This window comes from Capricornis sumatraensis, chromosome 23 (assembly GCF_032405125.1).
Source record: "Capricornis sumatraensis isolate serow.1 chromosome 23, serow.2, whole genome shotgun sequence".
NCBI classification, from domain to species: domain Eukaryota; kingdom Metazoa; phylum Chordata; class Mammalia; order Artiodactyla; family Bovidae; genus Capricornis; species Capricornis sumatraensis.
Genome location: NC_091091.1, coordinates 15580424 through 15607426, shown reverse-complemented (window position 1 = coordinate 15607426; position 27003 = coordinate 15580424). Strand labels below are relative to the sequence as shown.

At 44.3% G+C, this 27003-nt stretch overlaps 1 protein-coding gene across 2 annotated transcripts in view; it reads left to right on the top strand.

Moving 5' to 3' along the window:
- Positions 1-27003, top strand: part of MYOF (myoferlin) — a 175426-nt gene that overhangs the window by 18386 nt on the left and 130037 nt on the right. For both annotated transcript variants that reach the window (XM_068961267.1, XM_068961266.1), the window contains exons 2-3: positions 11059-11114; positions 13406-13497. In XM_068961267.1, the coding sequence (XP_068817368.1) occupies positions 11059-11114; positions 13406-13497 (148 nt within the window). The remainder of the gene's footprint in view (positions 1-11058; positions 11115-13405; positions 13498-27003) is intronic.

Sequence of the window (27003 nt, the reverse complement as noted above, 5' to 3'; positions counted from 1 at the left end):
TTGCAAAAGTGCTTGTCTTCAAGAAGATTCATAGGATGTTTTGACAGATATAGGCCTCTAATAAATTTCAGATCATACTGCTGAACTGTGTAAAAAATTAAAGGATTCTAATAGAAAACCTGATGGCTTCATAGAAGTTAACAAAAGGATTGGTAAACTGGTGAATATGGTTATAATGTGTATGGGTTTTGTCTGGAATGTTACTGGTTTTGATCTGTGTTTTCCAGGTAGAGGGAAGCCCTTCCCTTTAAGTTAGTTATGACTTAAAACAATTTTAAACTACACCTGTGGGTAGAATTGAATCAGTTTTCTTTTCTCTCTGCCTGGTTCTGCCAGAAATTGGAGACTCTTGGATTCTGAGCAGCCTTAGCAGGTGAATGGGAAAGACTCTCCTGTGGTGTGCAGGAATCTCAATATCTTGGAGACCTCTAGAACAGAGAACTCCGCTGAGATGGAGCCTGATAGCAGGTCTTTGGCGTGGCTTTCCTGGCCCTGAGAGGCCTTTTGGGAATTCAGTCTGACGCTCCTTGGAGGAGCTGCTGTGGTCAATTGACCAGACTTGTTTTGCAAACAAATTAGTCTTGATTAGATTATGTTTGGTGGAGGGTAATTTTAAAGAGAGTAAAATTCTGTATCAGTGAATGTTAAATTCTAGTTCTGTTAATTGAGGTCTGTATTTATGAAAGTTATTGTGCTAGCTGTATTTTTGCCCTGATGTTCTGGTTGTGAAGAAAATTATCTAGTGAAATTGCCACAGTATAGCTACTTATGAAGTGTTAACACTGCAAGTTTGTTGCTAAAAGCACAGGTAGGACTTCCCTGGTGGTCCCCTAATGCAGGGGGCCCGGGTTCCATCCTTGGTCAAGGAACTAGATCGCATATGTGGAAACGGAGAATTCACGTATTGCAACTAAGACCTCACACAGCAACATAAATATTAAAAAAATAAAAGCACAGGTACAATGTTTGTGTGACAATTGGGTGGTTGTTATTGTTTGGTCACCAAGTCGTGTCTGACTCTCTTGTATCCACTGTAGTCCACCAGGCTCCTGAGCGTGGGATTTCCCAGGCAAGAATACTAGAGTGGGTTGCCATTTCCTTCTCCAGGGGAATCTTCCTGACCCAGGGATCGAACCTACGTCTCCTGCACCGGTGGGCAAAGTCTTTACCGCTGAGCCACCAGGGAAGCCCTGAAAATTGGATATAAGTGATAAAATGTATAGCCTATGACGTATTTCCCCATTAACATACCTCTGAGCCTGTTCATGAGATTGGATTCTTTTCCTCTAATGTGAAAACCAGTGGTGACCTGTCTGTATTTGTGGTGTTTGGTTGCAGTGCCCTCTACATACCTGACCCCAGGGATTTTGCCAAAGAGGGGCAGACCAAGATTGTAAGGGTTGTGCAGGGGGCATGCCTTTCTGCTGGTTTCCCTGGTAACTAATGAGCCCACCTACTGTCAATCCCCCTATAACTGGTACCCTCCCCTCCTCACCCCTAGGAGGGAAGGCTGTGCCGGCTCTACCCACTGTGCATGGCGCGTAGTGGGGTGTCGCTCCAGGACCTTACTGCGGATATGTAAGCTCCCCCATCTGTTAAACCATCAACGGTCTCTATTGTTGACCCTGGGCTCTTTCTTCAGTCTTGAAGCTGGGCAAGCACAAGCCTGGTAGGCCTGTGGGGTGCAGCCCGACACTCCCTCAGAGGATTTGGTAGGACTGTGTAGGCACTAGATAGGATTTGATAGGCACCTTAAAGTGCCCAGCACAGAAAGGATTCTCATACACAAACGAAGAAACCAAAGAGGCAAGTGGCTCAGTTCTCCACTGAGACAGCTGATCCGGGTGCCTGGCCCACCTGGGCTCCATCTGTCTGCAGCCCGGACAGTTGCCAGGGCCGGACCACACCCCAGGGTCAGCTTTTAGGAAGCAGATTCTCTGCTTGGCTTCACCGCAACTCCCTTCAGGATTTGACTTTGATCCAAGAGTTTGTGTACCTGAAAGGGCAGCTCCAAAGGCCACTGGGGCACTGGGTGCAGAAAGTGGAGCAGCCTGCTTTTCTGTCTGGGCTTTCCTTTTATCAGCAGAGATATCAGTGACACTCTCAGAAATATACAAAATGGCCTCACTTTGTGTTGCAGGTGCCGTTTGGCCAAAACGCCTTTCTCCTAGAACTCGTTTAGCAACATCTACAGTAGTGCAGCCAGGGTTGGGAAACCGAGATGCTCCTTCAGCCAGTTCAGCTGGGATGGGCCCCCTGTCTCTGTGCTCCCCTGAGTCCCTAAGATCCGCAGGGCAGAGGAGCCTCCTGTTGGCCCTTCCCCGAGCTTTCTCTGCTCCTGATTCTTGTGGAGTTCTTTCAGCGGCTGGTAGCTGTCAGGCTCACTGCCAGGGAAGAGCACTACCCACATGCCAGCTGCCTCTGGCAGGCCTCCGAGGCCTGGAACCGAGCCATGTGGCAGAATTGCTCCTCCAGGGCTGTGCCCAGGCCACTTGCTTTAGTCACTGGGGCCCTGACCTCCAGGGAGGGCTCCATACCTGGGAAACCCTCTGGAGTCTGCAAGGAGTGCTGCTTGGGTGCTGTGAGAAGAAGAAACATAATAGTTCCTGGTGGCTCAGTGCTTACCCTGTGCTGGCTTCTGTGTTGAGCACTTTGTATTTATTCTCTTAATCTCTAAAGCAACTTGAGTCGTAAGGCTCACATGAGCTTATCAAGTCCAGCTCACTCAGATCATGGAGAAATGACTCTGGCAGGGGGGATAGTAATATTAATAACATACAGTCCCAGCCTTTAGGGAGTCACTGTCTGATCTTAATCCTCCAATTTTGGAAATTGCTTTGTGTCTTTATCTTCTAGAGTTTGAATCCTTGCTCTGACACTCATTAGCTGTGTCACCTCTGAGAAGTGGCTTACCCTCTCTGTGTCTTGGTTTCTTCCTCAGTAGCTAGAGATGATCATAATAGAACTTGCCTCTTACGGTTGGTGTGAAGATTAAATGAGACAGTCATGGGAAGCGCTGGGAACAGGGACTAGTTCACAGCACTTAATAATTGTTAACCATGTGTGGAAAGGCTTGGAGGCAAGGAGAGTCTGAAATTTTAGGCCAAATAGTGGATGCCTTTGTGTATGTGAATATTTCTCAAAACAAAGGGGGCATAATTAAGGACCAAGGGAAGGTGCAGAAGTATTTCTGAATGAGAAGCCAAGTTTAGATGAATGGCTGGTCTACTTTGCCTACCAAAGAGCTGGGGCTTCCCTGGTGGCTCAGACAGTAAAGAGTCTGCCCACAATGCAGAATGCAGACTCCCCACAATGCAGTCTGCCCACGGGTTCGATCTCTGGATCTAGAAGATCCTTGGAGAAGGGAATGGCTACCCACTCCAGTATTCTTGGCTGGAAAATTCCATGGACAAAGGAGCCTGGCCGAACATGCTGCTGCTGCTAAGTCGCTTCAGTCGTGTCCGACTCTGTGCGACCCCATAGACGGCAGCCCATCCGGCTCCACCGTCCCTGGGATTCTCCAGGCAAGAACACTGGAGTGGGTTGCCATTTCCTTCTCCAATGCATGAAACTGAAAAGTGAAAGTGAAGTTGCTCAGTCATGTCCGACTCTTAGTGACCCCATGGACAGCAGCCTACCAGGCTCCTCCGTCCGTGGGATTTTCCAGGCAAGAGTACTGGAATGGGGTGCCATTGCCTTCTCCTAGGGCCGAACATGACTGAGTGACTAATACTTTCACCAAAGAGCTGAGTTACATGTGGAAGCTTTGTAAATAGCACCCCCACTTCTCCTGGGGCTATCTCAGTAAGAGGCAGCAGTCTAATCAGTCAGGACTTGGGGGGACTTCATAAAACTCATGTTCTATTGAACCTGGTGGAAACTTAGAGCTCCTCTCGTCTAAATTCCCTAGTTCATCGAAGAGGGACTCTGAGTTTAGTGATTGAACCTTATGTCTCCCTGATAACAGCTCAGAGAAATGGAGAGTTCCCTGATTTGAAAGTCCAGTCAGAAAAGCTGGACTAATACCTGCTTTCTCCTTGCAGGGTTGTTAGGATCATTGAGATGTATGGTTTTGAAGTATGTAAAATCCGTTACCATTGTAATGTTGTTACTTCCATGCCCACTTGGTGTTACCAGTTGGTCCCATTTCTCTGGAACCAATAGTATATATGTATATACAAATGGAGAAAGAGGCAGAGGCAGAGAGAGGGCAGGGAGAGGGCTCATGCATTTGTAGAGTCAGCAAGATTGAAATTTGTGGGGCAGATGTATGGACAGGCCACTCAAGATGGCTGTTCCCTTGCTCTCTGCACATCCCTTGCCTATTTTACCTGTGTCCTAGTCATCTGACTGACCTTCCTAGGTGCTTGCCCCAGGTGTTGCTTGTTCTTTTGAAAGGGGCAGTGAGGGACACGCTCCTTTCCATGGTAACAAATGAGACCACCTGACGTCAATTCCTCTATAACTAATAACCTCCCCTTGGCCCTGGAAGCAAAGACTGCTGGTGCACCCTCCTAACTGTCTGCCGCATGCAGTGGGGTATTGCTTTAGAACCTGGCTTCAGACATGTGAGCTCCCCCATCCATTAAACTGCTGATGATGTCTCTGTTGCTGACCCCAGGCTCTTTCCTGGTCTTGAAGCTGGTCAAACACAGGCCTCATAGGCCTGTGGGGTGCAGCCCAACTGCAGGCTGGAAATTCAGGTAAGGGTTGACATTGTAGTCTTGAGACTGAAACCTCAAGGGCAGGTCAGCGGGCTGATGACTTGGGTGGGGTTTCTGATACAGTCTTGAGGCAAAACTCGTTCTTCTCCAGGAAAAGAGGGAAAACTTCAGTTTTTTCTCTTAAGGCTCTCAGCTATAGGCCCACCCACCTTACAGAGAGTGATCGGCTTTACTAGAAAACAATTGAAATTACTTGAAAACAATTTTATAGACTGTTAATCACATCTATAAAATACCTTCACAGCAGCATCTAGACCACCCCACTCCAGTACTCTTGCCTGGAAAATCCCATGGACGGAGCAGCCTGGTAGGCTGTAGTCCGTGGGGTCGCTAAGAGTCGGACACGACTGAGCGACTTCACTTTCACTTTTCAGTTTCATGCACTGGAGAAGGAAATGGCAACCCACTCCAGTGTTCTTGCCTGGAGAATCCCAGGGACGGGGGAGCCTGGTGGGCTGCCGCCTATGCAGTCGCACAGAGTCGGACACGACTGAAGTGACTTAGCAGCAGCAGCTGGTCCTTTCGGCCTGGATGGACCAATACAGGCTTAGGAGTCATGGTGTCGCTCTCACCTCTTCAGTAAGAGTTCAGCACACTGTTTGGTAGGTGAACAGCAAAGGAAATTTTCCGTGCCAGAGGGTGTGGTGGCTTGGTAAAGAGTGCTTGTTCAGTTCTTCGGAAACCTTATTGGGAGGTTGGCATGAGAGTTAATTACTGCAGTGTTGACCTTCACAGATCTGAGAGAGAAGTAATTGTAGTTAATAAAAAAAAAAACAAACCAGGAAATGTTTCAAAGAATGCCTCTGAGTCCAGAGTGGTCCAGAGTGTATTCTGCATTTGAATCAATTGTTATATTCTAGGTTGAAAGTTTTTAATTCTTTACCATAGGAAGAAACAGATATCTTCATAACATTAGAGGTGGAAACGGGGGAGGTAGGAGTGTGAAGAAGGGGAAAGAGTTTCTGGTAATTTAATCTACTGATTAGTGCCTGCGGCTGAGACCTTTTTTAAAAAAGAAAGATATGGAATTGAATAATTGAATAAGTGTGTGACTGTGGTGGTTGATAAGACTGGAATTTATGTACTTTCTTTTTTGGCTGACATGTTTGTGTGAAAATAGGCTTTCAATAAAATGTAATGTGGACACATCTTGATTAAAAAATCAGAGCCTCCTTCTTGGAATGGGTTGGGCTAGGTTTCTCCAGAAAGCAAGGAGCTAATGCCAACTTCTTAATCTTTCCTTATTAGCCAGAGAGGTAGGAGGGTAGGGCCAGACTAGTCCTGATCTTCCTAGCTCCCTGACCCTGGGCAAGTTACCCAACATTCTGGGCTTGCTTTGCTCATCTGCAGATTGGGGATATTAAGAGTGCCTATTTTTTAGGCTTGATACAAGGGTTAAAGTTAAATGATGTTTGTGAAGGATTTAATACAGACCTGGCTGGGAGGGAGGGTCTCACTGTTAGCATCAATATTATGCGCAGGTACCAGCTGTGGCAGGAAATTCCGCATGGATAGCCCCACCAGTGGCACCTGCTAGGACTCAGCGCCTCTGCTCTGTTCTCAAGACAGCTGAATCATGTGTTCAGGAGTATGTCTTGGAAGATTTGTTGAGCAAATCTTGGTTTTTTTGCGTTGGATAATGAATTTCTGAAGTTATGAAGTCAGTTTCTAATATCCTCCTTCCTAAGTGACTTGAATCAGCCAAATGATGCTTTTCCTGGCATCCAGGGCTTCACAGTGTGGCCATAACCTTCCCACACAGCCTGGTTGCCTTGATTCCCTCACACATCCTGTGGTTCCAGCCCACTGGGCTGTGCAGTGCGCCCAGACAGTACTTGTTCTCCATCCATGGCTGACCTACCAGGCTGTTGCCCTCATCTGGAGTGACATTTTCTTCCCAGCTCCCCGTTTCCAGTTTCTTCCAACCCCTACTCTGCTCCCCAGCGTGAAGTCACCTCCACTTTTCTGAATCTGCATCTTCATCTGTACCCCTCTTTCTGAAAGAAGCTTTCTTTCTGTATCAGACACCTGTAGCCATATCTACCTCCCCAAGGTCGGGACCCCAAGGTCTTGGGGGTCTTTGTATTTCTCACAGCGACCTGCTCAGTGCTTAGCAGCTGATATTTCAGAAATATTTGTTGGATGGAGGAATCAGGAAGTTGATTAATGCCATGGAAGAACTCACTTAGTAGACCATTTCCGTGGGCTGAGCTATGAGGTCCCTGACCTGGCCAGTCATCATTCCTGTTATTACCTCTCTTATGGGAGGAAACTCCAAGATAAACATAAAACATGATGGAACTTTTTATATTGGGTGAAAACATGCAGGAAGATTTGTTTGGTTCCTCTATTCAATAACCCATAAACTACACTGATGGAATGTTTTAAGACCAGGAACTATCTTATACTCTTTTTTTCTCTAGTTATTAGCAACATCCTTGTTAGGCCTTATGCTCATTTGTATCCCACTCTTTGGGACCCCATGGACTGTAGCCCGCCAGGCTCCTCCGTCCATGAATTTTCTAAGCAAGAATAGAAAATGGAAATAGAAATGAACTGGGTTGCCATTTCCTCCTTCAGGGGAATCTTCCTGGCCCAGGGATGGAACCCCTCCTGTGTCTCCTGCATTGATTGGCTGGCAGATTCTTTACCACTGGGCCACCTGGGAAGCCCTGCATTAGCATATAGTAGGTGCTTAATGAATGTTTGAGAATGAATGAACAGGTGACCTTTATCACACTCTTCAGCTGCTGACTCTGGAACAATCCCCACTGAGGGTAGAGAGTCATTAGTACCAGGCTTGGCATCAAGACAGCCTTGCAACATGTCTTCCCATACCGATCCCCAGGTTGGTAACCAGGCTTGGGACTCAATTCAAGTGAGTAAATGCTGGCTCTTTTCGAAGCTTCCTTGGAGCCCCTGTCTTAGCTCCTTGTCTGGGATCTTAGAGATTTAGAGGAGGCTGGAATTTTGCTTCAAGACCATGCTTCAGTGTTGCCAGTCCTAAGGCTTCTGCTCAGTTTCTATAGGTTATTTGCTGCCTTCTTGCTTTTCCTGTTGGCTGGGACCTCATGTTGCCCATCTCTCTCTTGAAGGCCTGCCATGACTTCAGGGTCCAAATTCACTCCTTCCCGACTCAGGTCTCCACTCCATTCTCCCACCTCCCCTAGCCGAAGCCCAGGATATGGCAGCCAGCCAGCATGGTGGTGAGCTGCAGTGAGATTAATGGTAACCCTTTCATGCTTGTCAAAGGCAGAAATTCCTAACCTTTGTCCAGGTTCCTAACTCATCTGAGAATCTGATCAGAACAATAAACTCTGTCTCCAGAAGAACTCTCAGATGTAATATTTTGTGCCTTGGAGCAAACAGTCTTGGACACTTAGGATACCCCGAAACCTGACCTTGGACTTTTCCTACGGCCACTGCCCAGGATCCCAAGCCCACTACACACGTCACGCCTGAGCCTCTTCTTTAGTCAGTATTTCTGAAAGCTTCCAGTGCCTCATCGGTGGTGGCAAACACACACTCCGGTTTTGAAGCTAGGAGATGTAGGTGCAGATTCTGTTTGTTTCCTTGTTAGCTGTGGCTTGAACAGCTTAACCAGCTTTTCTTGATTCCTGTTGAGAATGTTTACCTTGCAGGGTTAGAGTGAGGATTTAGAGACACCGCAGTAGAATGCACAGCCTGGCACCTGTAGATCCTTCTTTAGAAGGGGCAGCTGCAGTTGTGGAGAGAAGCCATTTCGTCCATTTCCAATTTCAACATCCTTTGCGGGGCTCCTCTTTGTCTCTCACACTTTCTGGTACTGTAACCAGAGAGAAAGCTTGAGAGGCTTCTGTGAGATGAGGGGAAGAGTGAGTGGGCTCAATAAGGAAGTGTGGGAGGGGAAATCAGGACTGCTTCTAGGTGACATCAGAATCCAGTGAGGGGCTCTGCACAGAAAGTCATAGTCAGGATAGATCCAGGCATGAGCCGATGAGTAGAGTCCCGCTGAACGTTGCAAAGGGAAGCCAGCAGGACAATGGGAGCCCACTGAAGTGGAAAAGTTAATGCTTAGCAGAGTGAGGGTGCTGATTCATAGCTTTGCTATGCTGAGGTCGTGGAAGAATGCGGTAGCTAGTTCCAGAGCTGGCCGTGTGCTGGGAGCCTTAGCAATGGGACATTCGGCCGAACACAAGCCACTACCTCCTCCATTCCACTACAGTAGAGGGGAAGCTGAGGAGTGGTTCAAAGCATGGCCACTGACGTGGGACTGCCTGCGTCCATAATCTAGCCTTGACCCACTTAATAGCAATGTAACTTGGAATTCCTTACTTGACTTCTCAGTTTCCTTAGCTGTGAAAGGGGGATGGAAATAATTGTACGAGGGGTTTTCAGGAAATTGGGTCATGTGAGATGATAGAAAAAATACACATCACCCTGACCCACTGCTCATTGTTCTTGGCACAGAGCTCCTAAAACCCTTGTAAATTCCTAAGGGATAAGAGAGGGCACTAGAAGCATCTTTTGTCCTAATGAAGCCAGTCTGGGTGGACTCCTGGATGGGGGCTGGTCGCCGGAAAGACCAAGCCATGATTAGAAGTTTGGAATGTTCAGCCCCACCCCCACTTCTCTAAAGTGGGGAGAAGGGCTAGAAATGGAGTTAATAATTGATCAAGCCTGTGTGCTGAAGCCTCCGTTAAGCATCCCAGAAGTATGGGGTTCAGAGACCTTGCAGGGGGGTGAGCACATCCATGTACCTGTAGGGCAGCACACCCCAGCTCCATGGTAACAGAAGCCCATGTGCTTGGGACCCTCTCAGACCTCACACTGCACATCTCTTCAGCTGGCTGTTCCTCTGTATCGTTGATCAGATCCTAGAGTAAGCGGGTGAGTAACTGTTCTCCTGAGTTCTGTGAGTTGCTCAAGCAAATTAATTGAACCCAACGATGGGGTCATGGGAACCTCAGATTTGTCTCCAATTGGTTAGAAGCACAGATGACAATCTGGACTGAAGTGGGGGTGGGGCAGTCTTGTGGGACTGAGCTCTTAACCTGTGGATCTGATGCTAAAGTGTCAGGACTGGGTCGAATTGTGGAACACCCAGCTGCTGTCGCAGAAAATTGCTTGGTGGGGGAATATGCCCCGCCCCAGTGCAGCAACATTCTGCTGTCAGAATGTTGTGAGTGTTCTGTGTGATAGGAAAGGAGACACACAGGAAGAAAAACTGGTTTTTACCCCCCTGAAAACAGATGAGCTAAGGCTTACAAAACCTTTTGTACTGAAACATTAGCTTTTATTTTGTTATATATTTGGGGACTTAGGGATTCAATAGAAGCCCCTGCTCTTTGGACTTTGCTCCAAGGAAACTTAAAGCAGGAGCTGGATTAACATTTGCTCATCTGGGTAGGTATACTGTCCAGTCTCAGACACACAGAAAAAGAAGACCTTGTGTCTTCAGGAAAAAAATGATCCAGGAGTAAGGAAAATCCCCAATTCTCTGCTGGTCCTAGAAAGCATTCATCTACTAATTATCACCTTGTATTAGGTCTGGGGGGTGGGGGCGGTCCTGTTGTTCTGTCGCTAAGTCATGTCCAACTCTTTGCAACCCCATGGACCGCAGCATGAGGATCCTCTGTCCTCCACTATCTCCCGGAGGTTGCTCAGATTCATGTCAGTGAGCAAGTCTGGCTTAATCTTTAAGCTGTGTTAGGGTCTTATCACTTGCAAAGGCAGCATGGGCTTCAGAGCTGAAATTCCAGGTTTATATCAGGCACCACTCCTGCATATGAGGTCAGACATGTTTCTCAACTCCTTGGAGTCTCAGTATCCTCATTTATCAAATGGGATACCTGTGGGTCAAAGGTTACTTTTGTTGACTTTCCGCAACAAGCTGTGGAGACACACATGCGCTGGGTGACTTGGTCTGCAGGATTTGGTGAGAAAGAAGCAGAGGCTTATGGCATTTCTGTGATTTTGAGTGTCCATCTCTTGGCTCTTTAGGGATGGGAAAAAAATTTTTTAGGCCAAAAATGCTGTTCAGTTTGGCAAACTGATTCAGGTAGTCCCCACTCTAGTAAGATGAAGGTAAGATGTAGGCATTTTACCTTCCTTCAGAGAAGGTTCTTTGAATGAATGAATGAATGAATGATACTGGTTCTGTTGTTGTTTCAAACTCTTGTCCTTAGGGATGATGAAGCCATACAACCATCTCATCCTTGTCTTCCCCTTCCCCTGCCCTCAGTCTTTCCCAGCATCAGGGTCTTTTCCAATGAGCTGGCTCTTTGCGTCAGGTGGCCAAAGTGTTGGATCTTCAGATACTTCTAATTGATTGCTCTTATTTTTTTATTTGCAGATGAGAAAAAGAAAACAAAGAAAGTTGATAATGAACTCAACCCTGTCTGGAATGAGGTAACTTGATTATTTTACGATTTTGTTTCACTGGATAAGCTACCTCTGATTGCTCATCTTTGGTCAGAGGTTAACCCTTCCATTTGGAAGGAGAATCTCTGCCATTTCACCCTCACCCCGTCCATCTCCCTTTGTGGCCCAAAGACAGCAGGGCGATTCAAGGAGACATAGCAGTGACATCTGGGTGTGGCAAGTGGAGCCTGGATAGGGTGAGGAGGGTGGGGTTCTAGCTTGGTGCAGCCATGAGCTTGCTGTGCGACCTTTTCTGGTTATGCTGCAAATTAGAGCAAGGGGTGGGATTAGATCCTCTCCAGAGCCCCAGAAGGGAAGCTCCGTAATTAAAACCATATCTGCATGTGATTAATTGAGTGTAATCCATGATACTTTGACTGTCTGAAAGAGTAATGTATTTTTTTATGTTGATAAGAGTAATACTTAATGTAGAAATTTTTAAAACTTCAGCTTTAAAAAATTACTTTTGATCCTATTATCCAGAAGTGACTGTTGTTAACACCTCAGAGGTATCAATAAATGTTTATTGAGTGAATATATTATGATGTTTTAAAATCAGCAAATAAGTATATAGTGAATACAGTTTCCTATCTTTTTCTTACTATTATATCCTGAGCATATACCTTTCTCATTCCATTTGAAAATCTTTTAATTACTTGTGTAATATTGTATTGCAGTAACGTAATTTATATACCTCCTCCCCCTGTTGACTTTATTTTATAAATGGTTCAGTGTTTAATATATTTATAGATATGTGAAGTTTTAAATTCTTTCCATTGAGTAGGATTTTCCTATGCTGACTAATTTTTGAAAAACCTATCATCAACCCCACTGTTTTTCCAAAAGCTAGGTCAAACCTTTCTGGAAAAGTACAGTGGTAAATATCTTTGTTATTTTGCTAAGTTACCAGGCTGTGAAGACTTCCGCTTCACCAACTGCAAACCTCTTCCCCTGTTCCCCTCCTAACTAGTTTCAGTATCCCTATAAGATAAAGATTACTCATTCTCATTGGATGAGGCCAAGACTAAAAGTTTCCTGGTGGCTTCCTGAAAAGCCCTGCTGGTCTTATATAGGATGAGAGGAAATTCCACTTCTGTAGTTTCACTGGAACCCAGAACACAGCCAGCTAGACTACCAGCTCCCTGAAAGCAGAGGCCTGTCTGGTTGATCCCTGTGGACACTATGGGATCCTAGCACCTCACACACAGCTCCAAGACTAAAAAAGTACATACATGTATGCATTTAGTTGTATCCAACTCTTTGCAATCCCATGGACTAGAGCCCACCAGGCTCCTCTATCCTTGGAATTCTCCAGGCAAGAATACCGGATTGGGTTGCCATTCCCTTCTTCAGGGAACCTTCTTGATCCAGGGATCAAAAGTTGGGTCTCCTGCACTGCAGGCAGGTTCTTTACCATCTGAGCCAACAGGGAAGTCCAATAATTTAATTTTTTTTTTTTTAGTGGTAGCATACCACTTAAATTTGTGCTCAATCCATGTGGTCAGTGGCAGAGAGGAGTGTGGTCACATGAGTGGGGTTGTTCTCCACAGGGCATCATCTATCTCACACTATTTTGTTTCTGACACATTTTTTCTTATAATGCATATATGTTTATCAAGGAAATTTCAATTCGGATAAATCAATAAATTCAATTCATTTATTACATACTTAAAGGCATCAGTGGTGCTAAGTTGATTTCTTTGTTTGTTTGTTTTAATATTTACCCTTAGAAAGCAATTTACTGCTTTAAGATGAGAGACTTGCTTGACTACAGCACTGACTGTGGTGGGGCTTAAAAATAAGGGGCTGATGCAATTCAAAAAATGTTTTCTTAGATTTATTCATCTCTTTGTTCACTAGTAAGATGATTAAGAAATGAAAGTAATTTAAAATTAACCCTTAAAGAAAGCATTTTTCATATACAGATTTCATTCTATTCATGCGACAGTTGTGGTAGGCATTAAGTCTAGATCTCTGCCCATGAGATGGATTTGGTCTTGTTCAAAGCCAAGAAGCCTAGAAAACAGGGAGCTAGGAGAAGCCACCAGGCCCTCTGAGGCTAAGCCTTCTGAGGCTGAGTCTGGTTTGCTTTCCCACAAGTCTCAGCAGCTTCCAGGTTCAGAATTTGATCACTTCTGTCTCACTCTAGAATTGAGTACTTGAAAAGATTGTCATTGGTGAAGATGAAACAGTGTTTATTAAAATAGTATTGGTGCATCTTATTATATTCCCAGATCCTTTTAACAGACTTTTTGTCTTCATAACTTTTCTGTGGACAGATTTTGGAGTTTGACTTGAGGGGTATACCGCTGGATTTTTCATCGTCCCTTGAGATTGTTGTGAAAGATTTTGAGACAATTGGACAAAATAAGTAAGTTGATTTTGATTGTTTTTGTCATTTTACATATTGTACTATTGTTTGTTTTTGTTGAAGGAAAACATCTTTAATAACATAATGTTTCCAATATCATAGTGCTTTAATTCTGTGCGCCGACCCCCTTCCCACTTATGAGCCAACATCAGATGTAGCTAATCAATCACTGTGATTGCTGTATTCCTAAGAGGTTGGAAACATGAAGCCACCACTAGTCTATCCAATTTGTATCCAACAGGTACTTACAGAGAAACCTGTTCACACTCCTGCAGTTTCTTTGTTAATTACATGTAGGCACTGATGGTTATCCGAACTATAGCTTTATTGGACACAAAATCATTTGTTCTTCTGTTTACGTGTGCCCCATGTACTTCTCATTCAGGTTCTCTTTCCAGCACTGCTTCCATTTTAATGTCTCACACATTGAAACCAGATCCCTTGTGTTACTGCCTCTACCAGTTTCAGACGGGAAAGAATCATGGTAGTGATCAGGAATGGTTCAGAGTGTCGTCTCCTGGGTAAGGGTGAGGTCCCCATGGGACAGAATGACTCCAGTAAATTCATTCCAGTCCTTGATCTAGACTTTGGCCTTAGACTCGGAATGCAGTCTTAGGTTATAAATTCAAATTAACTAAGCTCAGTAAGAATTGTTCAATTCTGAAACCATAATACTTGTTATTTTCCAATGGAAATTAATTGCCTGGTTGAGGAGGGCATCCCTGCTCTCTGATTAATAAATTTAAATTTAAAAAATTTTATATTAGGGTATAGTTGATTTACAGTGTTAGAGTAGTATAGTTGACTTACAATGTTAGTTTCAAGTGCACAACAAAATGATTAAGTTATACATATACATATATCTTTTTCAGACTCTCTTCCCATGTAGGTTATTACAGAGTATTGACGGAGTTCCCTGTGCTATACAGTAGGTCCTTGCTGAGCATCTGTTTTAAACATAGTAGTGTATATATGTTAATCCCAAACTCCTTCTTTACCCCTCCCCATCTCCCACCTGTACTCTTTGGTAGCCATAAGTTTTCTAAGTCTGTGAGTCTATTTCTGTTTTGTGAGGAAGTTCATTTGTATCATTTTTTAAGATTTCACATCTAAGTGATATCATACAACACTCTCTCTGATTCACTCAACTTGGTATGATAATCTGTAGGTCCATCCATGTTGCTGCAAACAGCATTATTTCCTTCTTTTTAATGGCTAATATTCCACTGTATGTATGTACCACATCTGCTGTGTTCATTTGTCCCTGTCAGTGGACGTCTGGCTTGATTCCATGCCTTAGCTATTACACAATGAACACTGCGGTGCGTGTATCTTTTCAAAGTGTGGTTTTCTCCAGATAGATGCCCTGGACTAGGACTGCTGGATCATATGATAGCCCTATTTTTGGTTTTTTAAGGAACCTCCGTACTGTTCTCTGTCGTGGCTATACCAGTTTACATTCCCACCAACCATGGAGGAGGCTTCCTTTTTCTCCACACTCCCTTCAGCATTTGTTATTTGTAAACTTTTTGATGATGGCCATTCTGACTGGTGTGAAACGATATCTCATTGTAGTTTCGATTTGCATTCGTCTAATAATGAGTGACATTGAGCATCCTTTCATATGCCTTCTGGCCATCTATTTGTCTTCTTTGGAGAAATGTCTATTTTCCTTCATGTCATATCACATGGGAAACCAAGTTACTCTGTATTGTTGATTATAAGACATCATTGCCTGTAAGATGTACTGTTAGTAACAGGATTGGGGGAGAGGGTAAGAAGCCTGATATTAAATGCCCACATCAGTTGAAGAAGCATCCCAGTGTTTAGTAATGTGAATTTATTTTCAGATGTATGTCTTAGCCTCGTGTACATTCGGTATGATCAGAAGGCTGCAATGAGAGCAATAAATTAGAATAAATTAGTTGAGATAGGGTGACTATATACTCTGATTTACTTTGGATCGTTCTGGTTTATTATCCCAGCACAATGATTTATGATGTCCCTTTTGCTGTCAGCAGTGACTTGGGTTGCACAGAAAGATACATGGTCATCCTAGTCATCGGGGTCTTCTGCTTCCTAGCATCAGACTGATAGCCTGGACAGTGCTTTGATAGATAGTACCTATGTCACTTTTCACAAAATCCTTTCTCCCATGTAGCATTGCTGACCATTGTCTCTTGTGACCGACGCATTTTTTTCCCCTACATAAATACATTTTGGCAGGTTTTGACCCTACTCTCTTAGATCAAAAAACATTCTAGCTTTTTAAGGTTATGCTGTACATCTCAGCTTTGAAGCAAGTATGTGATTTTCTAGCCTCACCCCAACTCTCCGAGGACAGTTTTATTTCACTGATTTCAAAGTTCTAGGAAAGCAAGTAGTTGAGCCTCACCATAACCTTCTATCTATTACTACTAATGGTCCTTTCTCTTCTTTCTTCTCCTCTTTCTGCAAGTGGTACCACTGTTTATATTCTAGACCAGCCCTCTCCAATAGAAATATGTGCAGGCTGCATGTGTAATTAAAAATTTTCTGGATTTCCCTGGTGTTTCAGTGGTTAAGAATCCACCTTCCATTGCTGGGAACATGGGTTTGTTCCCTGGTCGGGGAACTAAGATCCCACATGCTGCAGGGCAACTAAACTGTGTGCTGCAACTAAGACCCTACACAGCTAAAGAAATAAATATTAAAAAAATTTTTTTTTCCTAGTAGTCATGTTATAAAACAAAAAGAAACAGATGAGAATTTTAATGCTATATTTTAACTGAATATATCCAATATTATCATTTCTATATGTAATCTATATTTTAAAAATCGAGACATTTCACATACATATTTCCTTATTAAGTCTTTGAAATCCAGTGTGTATTTCACACCAACAGCACATCTCTGTCCAGACTAGCCACATTTTAAGTGTTTCCTCACCACCTGTGGCTGGTGGCCACCAGAGTGGTGGAGAGTGACCACTGGCCTCTAAACCTCAGTCAGGTCTGTCTGGATCTTCTACATTTTACCTCCCATCCAATCTGTTTTGCCAGATCTTGCTTTCCTTTCTTTCTGCTGTGCCATGTGCTTCTTACTTTTGGTCACACCTACCAGCCTGGTTCAGGCCTCATTACTTTATGCTTCCTCTATTTTAACATGGCAGTAAAGCCTGGCAGGCTGGCCTGAGAACTCTCATCTGTTTGAAACAAAGTTGTTGCTTTCCTGAATGTTACATACTTGGGAGAGAGAGAGAGACAGAAAAAAAAAAAAAAAAGACAAATATATGCTGCTGCTGCTGCTGCTAAGTCGCTTCAGTCGTGTCCAACTCTGTGCAGCCCCATAGATGGCAGCCCACCAGGCTCCCCCGTCCCTGGGATTCTCCAGGCAAGAACACTGGAATGGGTTGCCATTTCCTTCTCCAACGCATGAAAGTGAAAGTGAAGTTGCTTAGTTGTGTCTGACTCGTAACAACCCTGTGGACTGCAGCCCACCAGGCTCCTCTGTCTATGGGATTTTCCAGGCAAGAGTACTGGAGTGGGGTGCCAGTGCCTTCTCCGGACAAACGTATGAAGAAATATATAATAGATCAGGTCCTCTGAAATGCTGTAATCTATGGAGAAAACTGTCGTAGCCCAAGAATAAAACTAGAGTTAAAGGATAGTTACTGAGAGTGGGGGAAAGTTTTATATGAGGTGGTAATAAGGTGGCACTTGAGCAGACACCTAAACAAAGCGAAAGAATGAGCCATGCAGCTTTCTGGGGGAAAGAATATTCTTGGCAGAGGGAAGAACGCGTGCAAAGGCCCTGAGGCAGAAGTGTCGTTGGGGTACTGGAGCAAGATCAGGAGGTCAGAGGGCTGGGACAGGGGAAGGAGATGAGATCAGCAAAGCCACAATATACCTGGCTTTGTTGAGCCACAGTGCAAGCTTTGGATTTCATTGCTAGCAGGATGGAAATCCACTAACGAGGACTGAGTGGAATCTAACTTTCATTTTTAAAACATTGCTTAAGCTTTCTGTGGGGAGGTTGGATGTAGGAATCAGTTAGGAAGCAGGGAAAACAATACTGGGAGAACACATAGCTGTTGAAAACACAGGGGCCTCTTGGATGACAGCAGGGCAATGTTTTAGGTCTGTTTGTCCAAAATATTTGTGTATTTTGGCCTCGTGTTTTCAGCTAGGCTTTTCTACTAAAGATCTGGCTTTGGGACTGTGTTCACTGCTCTTCTTCACCTGGAAGCACTGGGTAGGGGCAAAGGATTATAGGAGTAAGGCATGTCTTGCCTGTGGACTTTCCTGTTGCCAAGGAAACCGACTATGTAAACAGAGCTCTCTTTCAGAGTCTGCAGCCCCCGGGGCATGTAAGCAAACTGCACTGGAGTCCACACCCACAGGAACTGGACCGGGCAGTCTGAGCCCTCACAGCGCTGGCGCATCAGCAGTGTAGGGAGCTGGTGGGGCTGTTCCGTGCTTCCCTCCCCAGGTGTAGGGAGCTGGTGGGGCTGTTCTGTGCAGACTCTGTTCTTCCTCATTTTACAGTCATCCAACCAGCCTTGTGAACTGAAAGAAGGTGAGGGGAGAGCCAGAGGAACCCTTGGTCACATGATGAACATGAAATGGTATATTTAGCAGAAATGTCAGAGTGGAAGGCTTTTCCCAGCAACTGAAGAATGAGAGTTCCCTTTGCAGACAGGCAATGTGGCTGTCCCTTAATGAACCCTTCAAACACTTTATCCCACCAGTTCCTCACACACACACATGAAGTTTTTTTCTCAGAGAGGTTTAGGCATCTGCTCAGGTCACACAGCAGGTGTGTGGCAGGTGTGTTCTTAACTTTTATAGCCAGACCTTGTACTCTTGACTTTTCCATTATACTGAGAACCTCTGACCACCTAGAGGAACCAAAATGTAGGTGGAATGATTATCTTTTACCTTTTCGTAGCTGTACTATGAGGCTGGCAAAATCTCAGTTCCTTGAGCAGGGATTGAATTTGGGCCACTGGAGTGACTGCACTGAGTTCTGACCACTACGGAACTCCCTAGCTTAAATTTTTCTAATCTTGCCAAAAAAAGAAACCCCCACTCATTATCAGAAGATTGGTACCTCTTTCCTAGGTAAGGGTTTAAGCAGTCATTTCATGCTACTGAATAATAAATCACTTAAGCTCATTCCCTACAAGATGAGTTCAGAGAAGGTATCTCATCTCATGTGATCTTCACGATGACCTTAAGAAGTGGAGATGAGACCTGAGGCTCAGAAGGGTTGAGGCTGAGACCCTGATCCCTTGACATCCTGACCCTGCTGGCACTCCACTTGAGTTTCTAAAGAAAAATCGTCTTCAGGAGCCTGGAAATGTCGGAATGAAAGATATTGACACGTTTTCAGATCAGTATGTGTGCTGCTCATGCCAAGATGATGTAGCAGGGACCAGGTTTGCCCTCTCAGCTGACACAATCCAAAAAGTAGATGAGATTACATGCTGCAGTGGCTTCAGATATTGGGCACTGGCAGCGCAGGACCGTGATCCCCAGAAGGGGAGTGAATGAGCTGAGTTCCCTGAGTGACCTGGCTTCTGGCCTGGAGAGCATTTCCAGGCTGCAGTGCTAAATGGGCAGATCCTAGTTGTCTTCCAAATTGAAGAGGTGCAGGTGGGAGTCTAGAGTCATACACACAGCCATGTGACACTCACACACCGCCACCCCCCCCCCCAGCCCCCACACACACCCTTCCTAAGGTTTGCAAAGGGTTCCTCTAGACTCTTCAGATGAGTACTGGTCAGTGAGGCAACTACCCGAGGGCTGAGGACAGTTAATATTCCCACCATCCGGAGTGGGAAAACCTCCTAATTCATGAGCAGTAGGTAGTGTTCTGGGAGGAAATGGCAACCCTCTCCAGTGTTTTTGCCTGGGAAATCCCATGGACAGGGGAGCCTGGGGGGCTACAGTCCTGAGGGTCTCAAAGAGTCAGACATGACTTAGCAACTAAACAACAACAAGGTACTCAGAAGGATTTTACCTCAGTATTGTGAAGAAAAAAAACAGAAAAATCATTATTAAACAAATGCACTATTAGGGTATTATCAGTAGGCATAGACAACGAAACAGGTATTGTATTCTGCAGGTTTGGGAAAGTAGCTTGAGCATGTAAAGTAGAGAAGTGCAAGATGTATTAAAATCCAAATTGAATGGGTAGAGATGCAAATTACAATGTCTGAGATAAAATGACCATAATTATCTAAGAGTCTGCATTTCTAGTACTCTTTTTTTCCCCTCCATATGTGTGTACTTGTACATTTGGAACCGTCACATATACCCCCACACAAATGCAGTGCAAAGTTGGCGACATCATCTGAAAGTAAATCATCTGTTTTGCTTATGTGTGAAAAGGAGATAACAACTTCACAACATATCTGAGAGGAAATTTACCCAAGTTCTTGCATAAGAAGTGATGGAGACAAGTGGTCAGCTGTGTGATCATGAGATTAATTTGGATGTTGGCTCTGCTACCTACTGGTTGGATGGCCTTTGGCAAGAGTCTTTATCATTATAATGGTTGCTGGATTACTTCCTCAATGAAGGGCAAATTTAATTAAGAAAAACATAAATTTCATGATGAACAACATAATATCTAATATCTATTATGGGCTTACCATAGACCAGGAATTGTGTTAAAACTGCTCCACACATATTTGGTTTAAATCTTTATGACGACTTTCAATCAGACAGGCTTATTGACATCTTAAAGTTGAGGAAAATATGGCTCAGAGAGGTTCACCAAGTTTCTTGAAGTCACCCAGCTCTTTAATTGGAACCACATGGATTTAACTTGATAAATCCGGAATTTAACCTCAGACTTTCCAAGGTTTATTTCCTGTGTATGTGTGTTTGGGTGAGGGCCAGAGTGCCAGGATGTGAAAGTGGGTGAATATTATAAATAACACACACTCACAGGGTGGTACTTAGGGCTATAGAATTAGAAAAAGGGTAAACCTGGGCTATGAAATATACTAAGTCCCTAGGCAAGGGTATTTTTGTGTTTGTTTTCTGTTGTTTTTTTCTTAAGAGAAAAGAGAAAAATTGCAGTTTGGAATGAAATTAATTTGATGGGACAGTGTGGTATTGCTTATGAGAAATTTTTGTTTTCTGATGTACAGAAGACCTTGTGTTCAAGCTTTCAGTACTTTTATTTCCCCTAATGGTGAGACTGGCTTCTGCTGTTGCCACGTATAAACCTGGCAGGGGGATTTATTGAGGCTGTCCCCGTGACCTTTCCATTTCCCCACTGTGGTTGTTGAGAAGGGTTTATGTAGCTTCTAGAATAGCTACTGAGGCACTGTAAAAATCTAAACTGGAGGCAGATGTTACTTGAAACATAATTCCCAATTCTGATTTCTTTTGACCTCTGTGTTTTCAATGAAGCAGCAGAGCTATGCAAAGATCAAAGCTGGTTTGGGCTGGCTGGCTCTGGGTGCTGGAAGGGCTGAACCCACTGTTTGGGGAGACGAATTAAGCAGCTGCCGCAGCCCTACTGGCATCCGTTACCATCTTGCAAGTAAATAAAGGTGGATCACAGCCCTGGAGAAAAACACCCAGAGAGACTGAAAGAGAAAGGCATTTCATAATACCAAGAGCTGTAACTATCTCCTAATGGCACTTGGAAGACTATCTCTTAGAAGAAGCTTTATAACCTATAAATCATTTGCAAGATCATTGGACTGTCTTCAGTGATGTATCAATTTATTCATTCAACAAATGTTTGGTAATGCCTGCTCTGTCAGATACTGCTCTAGGTACTGGGGTTCTACATGCCTTTCATGGGGCTCACATCTGAGTGGAAGACACAGACAATAAAAAATAAATTCACATATAGTTTATCAGATGGTTGTAAGTATGATGAAGAAGAATGAAGCAGGGGAAACGGGGAGAAAAGATAGGGTAAAGTGTGTTTTTGTGTGTGTGTACATGTGCTGGTTTAGAAAGGCTTTTGATATAAGGGTTGTTCTGGGGTCTGTTTTATAATGAAATGTCTTATGAGACCTATGGCTTTAAAAATTCATTCTGATTCCATTATTTGGGTTTTATGAGAATTCAGCTACAGCTGAAATTTACTTCCTGTCTAACCCTGAAAATAAAAATTGTTTTCCGTGTAGATTCACGGTATATATAGCATTGAGGGTGGGGAGGGAGCTATTTGATGTATATAAGAGAAAGGATTAGTTTTAAGAGTTTTGCACAGTGATTGTATAGAAATGGCTATGGGCAGTTACGAAGGATTTTTATCTGTTCATTCATGCCTTCATGCCTGCCTGCCCGCCCACAGTCCACGTAGAAAAACCTGCCTCCCTGTGCTTTATGCTGTGCATGAGTTCAGACAAGCTTTCCCTGTAAGCACTGATTTGGAGTTGTGTGATTTTTAAGATCCCTTTTTCTAGAATAGTGTCTGAAGTAATAATGAAAAGCAATGTTAGCCACTTACTAGATCATCCCTTTAATCATTAATAACAGCACTGTTAGGTAGGAGCTGCCATCACCCCCACTTTGCAGATGAAAAAACTGAGGCTCAGAAAAGTTACACAATCTGTAGTACGAGGATGAGTCTGAATCAGTCAGCTCTGCTTAAATCCAAGTACTTAATCACTATGTTATGTTGCCCCGCTTTATAAGGTCCAAGTGCTTGACTGATGAATGATGAATGGATGGATAGATGAATGAATGAAAACTACAACCTTGGTTCTAATGGATGAGGGCATTAGAGACAGAGCCTGGGAGTTCTGCTGAACTCCAGAACAGGCACGCACAGAGTCAGAACTTTGAGGATTGAATGAATAGCAGAACTGGTCAGGAACAAATAGCAAAATAGCCAGTTACATCATTTATTCAAGAAGTAACTCTTGGACATCTTCTACACGCCAGGAATTAGGCTAGTTAACCCACCCCTGGCCTCATAGCCTCTCTGCCCTGGAGGGCTTTGGGGAGGAGAGCTGGGCTTCTACTCAGCTCCTTCCCCTGTTAAAGTGACACCATCTGTAGCAAGGGCTATGATTCAGAGGGGCTGTCTCTGAATCCTGCAAATCCTACTGCAGCCTCCAGGCTAGGTCAGTGATTCCAGAATCTGGACACGGAGTTTGTGACACCCCAACTCAGGGGGCTTGTGCATGGCTAGGTTTGGGAACCACTGCACGCACTAGAAGCTTCTAGGTTTTCTGAAGCCCCTGCCTCCTTGTGATGAACAGGACAAAGGCCTCAAGGCCCTTAGACAGTCTCAGTGTGGAGTAAGGAGGGGAAGCCATGGGAGGGTGCAGGTAACTAGGCCTGCCGAGTAGGTTTTGATGGAGTTCTGCTTCCTAGTTTATTCCGTTAAAGTATTGATTTCTATGTCCGTTTCTCAAATGTGAACCTGTATGGTCACACTGTATGGTTTTTAACAAAAACTGCACATGTTCCCCTTTCCCCAGATCTGGCTTTGCCAACTGCCTTCCCTGCCCCCCAGCCCTCCACCCACCTCTCCACCTATTCTAGACAATTGTTCCTCAAACTTCCTGGGTATGAGAATTAACAAAAGGAAAAGTGTGACTCAGGGTCCTGGGATTCTGTAACCGCCCTGCTGACTCTGCTGCAGGGCAGCCACACTCTGAGGAACAGTTTTATGGGCTAATCCAGAGGGAAAGGGTAGGCTGGCTGGGGGACTCAGAGGGTTCCCCACAGTGAAGTGGATGGGAGACCCGGCCAGGAGCTTGCCAGTGTTTCCTGTGATGAGATTGGCTGCCATGGCTGTCCTTCTGGTAGAAAGCAAGGTGTGGGACTTGGCTGTCCCACCTTTTGGCTCAGGGACCAAGGGAAGAGCTTGACTGATACCGGCCAGGGCGGGGAGAAGTGTGTGGAAGGAAGCAGAGCCAGCCGAGCATCCCCACTGGCCTTCCCAGCCTGGCTCACATGACAAAGGCGAGCTGGCGGAGAGCCCTGTGCCTCAGAGGGTGGGCAGGTCACGGTCCTGCAGGAGACGAGGGGGCTATTCAGAAAAGTGTTTGTCCCTGGCCCAGCTGGGGCTTATCATCCCCCCTAGGAGGATGGAAAGTTGGAGTTCTGCAGCCCCAGGGAGCAGAAACAGTGCGTGATTTACTTTCCAGCCTCCAACTTATTTTTCCTTTCCTTCATGAGGGAATTTCCAGTAAACCCTCCTATGCTGTGGCCTGGTGCACAGAACAGCTTGCTAGATGTGAGCTCCCCTGATTAAGAACTCGGCCAGCAAAGCCCTTACTCACCACAGTGGCATGCGGCTGTTAACATTTGCGTTCAGGCCAGTGGGAAGAATGTTTTCCATTTCTTTTTTAAACACACTAGACTCAGTTTTAACAAGAAAGAAAAAAAAGTTCTTGACCAACACTTGCATGATTGAGTTGACTGGTTTAAACTCTTTATTTCCCCCAAACCTAACATCTAACTTTCAAGTAGTCGCTTCTACGGCTTAGAATGAGTTTGATGTCACATAGAGAACCAACAACAAACTATATGAGCGTTCGTGGGCTGAAAGGAATAGGAGCAGGACTGGTTCTTCATCTCAGAGTTCATCTGCTGTCTATTAACTCCACAGGGAAAGGGGAGCCTTGAGATTCTTTCACTATAAAGTTTCTTTTTGAGACGTGGTCCATCTGTTTCAGTGTTGGCTGGAGTCAATGGAGGAGACTCTTATTGTTCTTTGAAAACACAGGACGAAGTTTCCTTATTACTGTCACACCATAACATTTTAGCATATTTATAGCATTAGTAATATGAAGGAAAAAGGGTTTGGGGTTTAGTGTCACCTCCTTTAAAGGAAATTGGCTTGTGGTCTGACTGAACTGTTCTTATTCCCTGTGTAGGAGGCCAAGTCATAGTTTCCCAGTCTCTCACTGTATTTTGTATCCAGGCAACATCACAGGAAACAGGCCAGGCCAGCCTTGCCTTCAGAGTCCTTCAGAGTTCAGACTCACTACAGGGGATGTGTTCTTCAACTTACAGTGAAATCTCCCAGAAGTTGTCATTCTTCAGCTCACTGTACTGTGAAAAATATTTGGGGGATTAAAATCTTTCTAGGCTTTCATCTAAACATACACCATCTTTATTGCATAAAAAGAAATGTAAGATTTCTTTCACATCTCCTTCCCCCAGACCCCCAAATTTTATGATGAAAGAATTATAAAATTATAAGGTTATAATTATAACATTATAATTATTCTTATTATAAGAATTTTATGATGAAAAAGCAAATCTTAAGAAAGGAGACTAAAGGATCCTTGAGAAAGGAATTGTGGTCAGACTTTGCGATTTGCTGAATTTTCATTCCATTTCTGGTCTGTTATCTGTTCCATCCTTTACACCCTCTCATGGGGAAGGAAAAGGACCAGATATAGGATGAGTCAGAATGGAGGCTGCAAAACCTTTCAGGGCCATAAAGAGCCAGCAGATGGCTTTGTGTTTTAGGCAAGCCTGCTTTCCCCAGTTAACCACAATCCCATCAACTCCTTACTGTCTTATCTAACACTCACTGTATTCCACATTTCTGTTATTGGCCTCACCTTTCCTCCTGACACTCTGTGGGAATCTACATTTGACTCCTGATGTTATAGGCCAATACCTTTAAAGGCAGAAAGCTTGCCCACTATTCTGGATTGTTCATTATGGAGCTATTCTAGATATTTTCCACCCCCCACAAATCAACAAACAAAGGCTTTAAGAGAAATATATAACATGAGATAGTTTTCTGAATACACATACATAGGAACATTGATGGGGCTTCCCTGGTGGCTCAGACAGTAAAGAATCTGCCTGCAATGGGGGAGATCTGGGTCGGAAAAATCCCCTGGAGGAGGGAATGGCAACACACTCCAGTGTTCTTGCCTGGGAAATCCCATGGACAGAGGAGCCTGGTAGCTATAGTCCATGGAGTTGCAGAGAGTTGGACAGGACTGAGCAACTCACGCTTTTCACTTTCACTTTAGCGGCATTGATGTGTAAGCCAGTAGCAGACTTCCAGAGCTAAAAAGGGTCTGAGGAATTATTTCAATCTACTGATTTGCAGATAATGAAGAGGGCTCAGATTTGGGTGACTTAGCCAAGATCTCAAAGGAAGTTGTGACACTGAGGTAGGTCTAGAACAGGATTTGTCCAATCCAATGGTTCTCAACCTGTGATGTTTTCACCAATCGGGGACAACTGGCAATGGTATAGAGATGCTCTAGTAGATAGAGGCCAGGGGTGCTGAACACCTGGCAAGGTACAGGACAGTTCTCTAAAACAAAGAATTATCCATTTCAAGTTAGCGATATTCAGTTCAGTCACTCAGTTGTGTCCGACTTTGTGACCCCATGAACTGCAGCACGGCTAGGCCTCCCTGTCCATCACCATCTCCAGGAGTCCACCCAAACCCATATCCATTGAGACGGTGATGCCATCCAACCATCTCATCCTCTGTCGTCCCCTTCTCCTCCTGCCCTCAATCTTTCCCAGCATCAGGGGCTTTTCCAATGAGTCAGCTCTTCACATCAGGTGGCCAAAGTATTACAGTTTCAGCTTAAACATCAGTCCTTCCAAATTAACACCCAGGACTGATGTCCTTTAGGATGGACTGGTTGGATCTCCTTGCAGTCCAAGGGACTCTCAAGAGTCTTCTCCAACACCACAGTTCAAAAGCATCAATTCTTTGGTGCTCAGCTTTCTTTATAGTCCAACTCTCACATCCATACATCACTACTAGAAAAACCATAGCCTCGATTAGATGGACCTTTGTTGACAAAGTAATGTCTCTGCTTTTTAATATGCTATCTAGGTTGGTCATAACTTTCCTTCCAAGGAATAACCGTCTTTTAATTTCATGGCTGCAATCACCATCTGCAGTGATTTTGGAGCCCCCCAAAATAAAGTCTGACACTGTTTCCACTGTTTCCCCATCTATTTCCCATGAAGTGATGGGACCAGATGCCATGATCTTCGTTTTCTGAATGTTGAGCTTTAAGCCAACTTTTTCACTCTCCTCTTTTACTTTCAGTAAGTTTCACTTTCTTTAGTTCTTCTTCACTTTCTGCCATAAGGGTGGTGTCATCTGCATATCTGAGGTTATTGAGATTTCTCCCGGCAATCTTGATTCCAGCTTGTGCTTCTTCCAGCCCAGCATTTCTCATGATGTACTCTGCATATAAGTGAAATAAGTAGGGTGACAATATACAGCCTTGTCGTACTCCTTTTCCTATTTGGAACCAGTGTGTTGTTCCATGTCCAGTTCTAACTGTTGCTTCCTGACTTGCACACAGGTTTCTCAAGAGGCAGGTCAGGCGGTCTGGTATTCCCATCTCTTTTAGAATTTTCCACAGTTTACTGTGATCCACACAGTCAAAGGGTTTGGCATAGTCAACAAAGCAGAAATAGATGTTTTTTTGGAACTCTCTTGCTTTTTCCATGATCCAGCGGATGTTGGCAATTTGATCTCTGGTTCCTCTGCCTTTTCTAAAACCAGCCTGAACATCTGGAATTTCACAGTTCACGT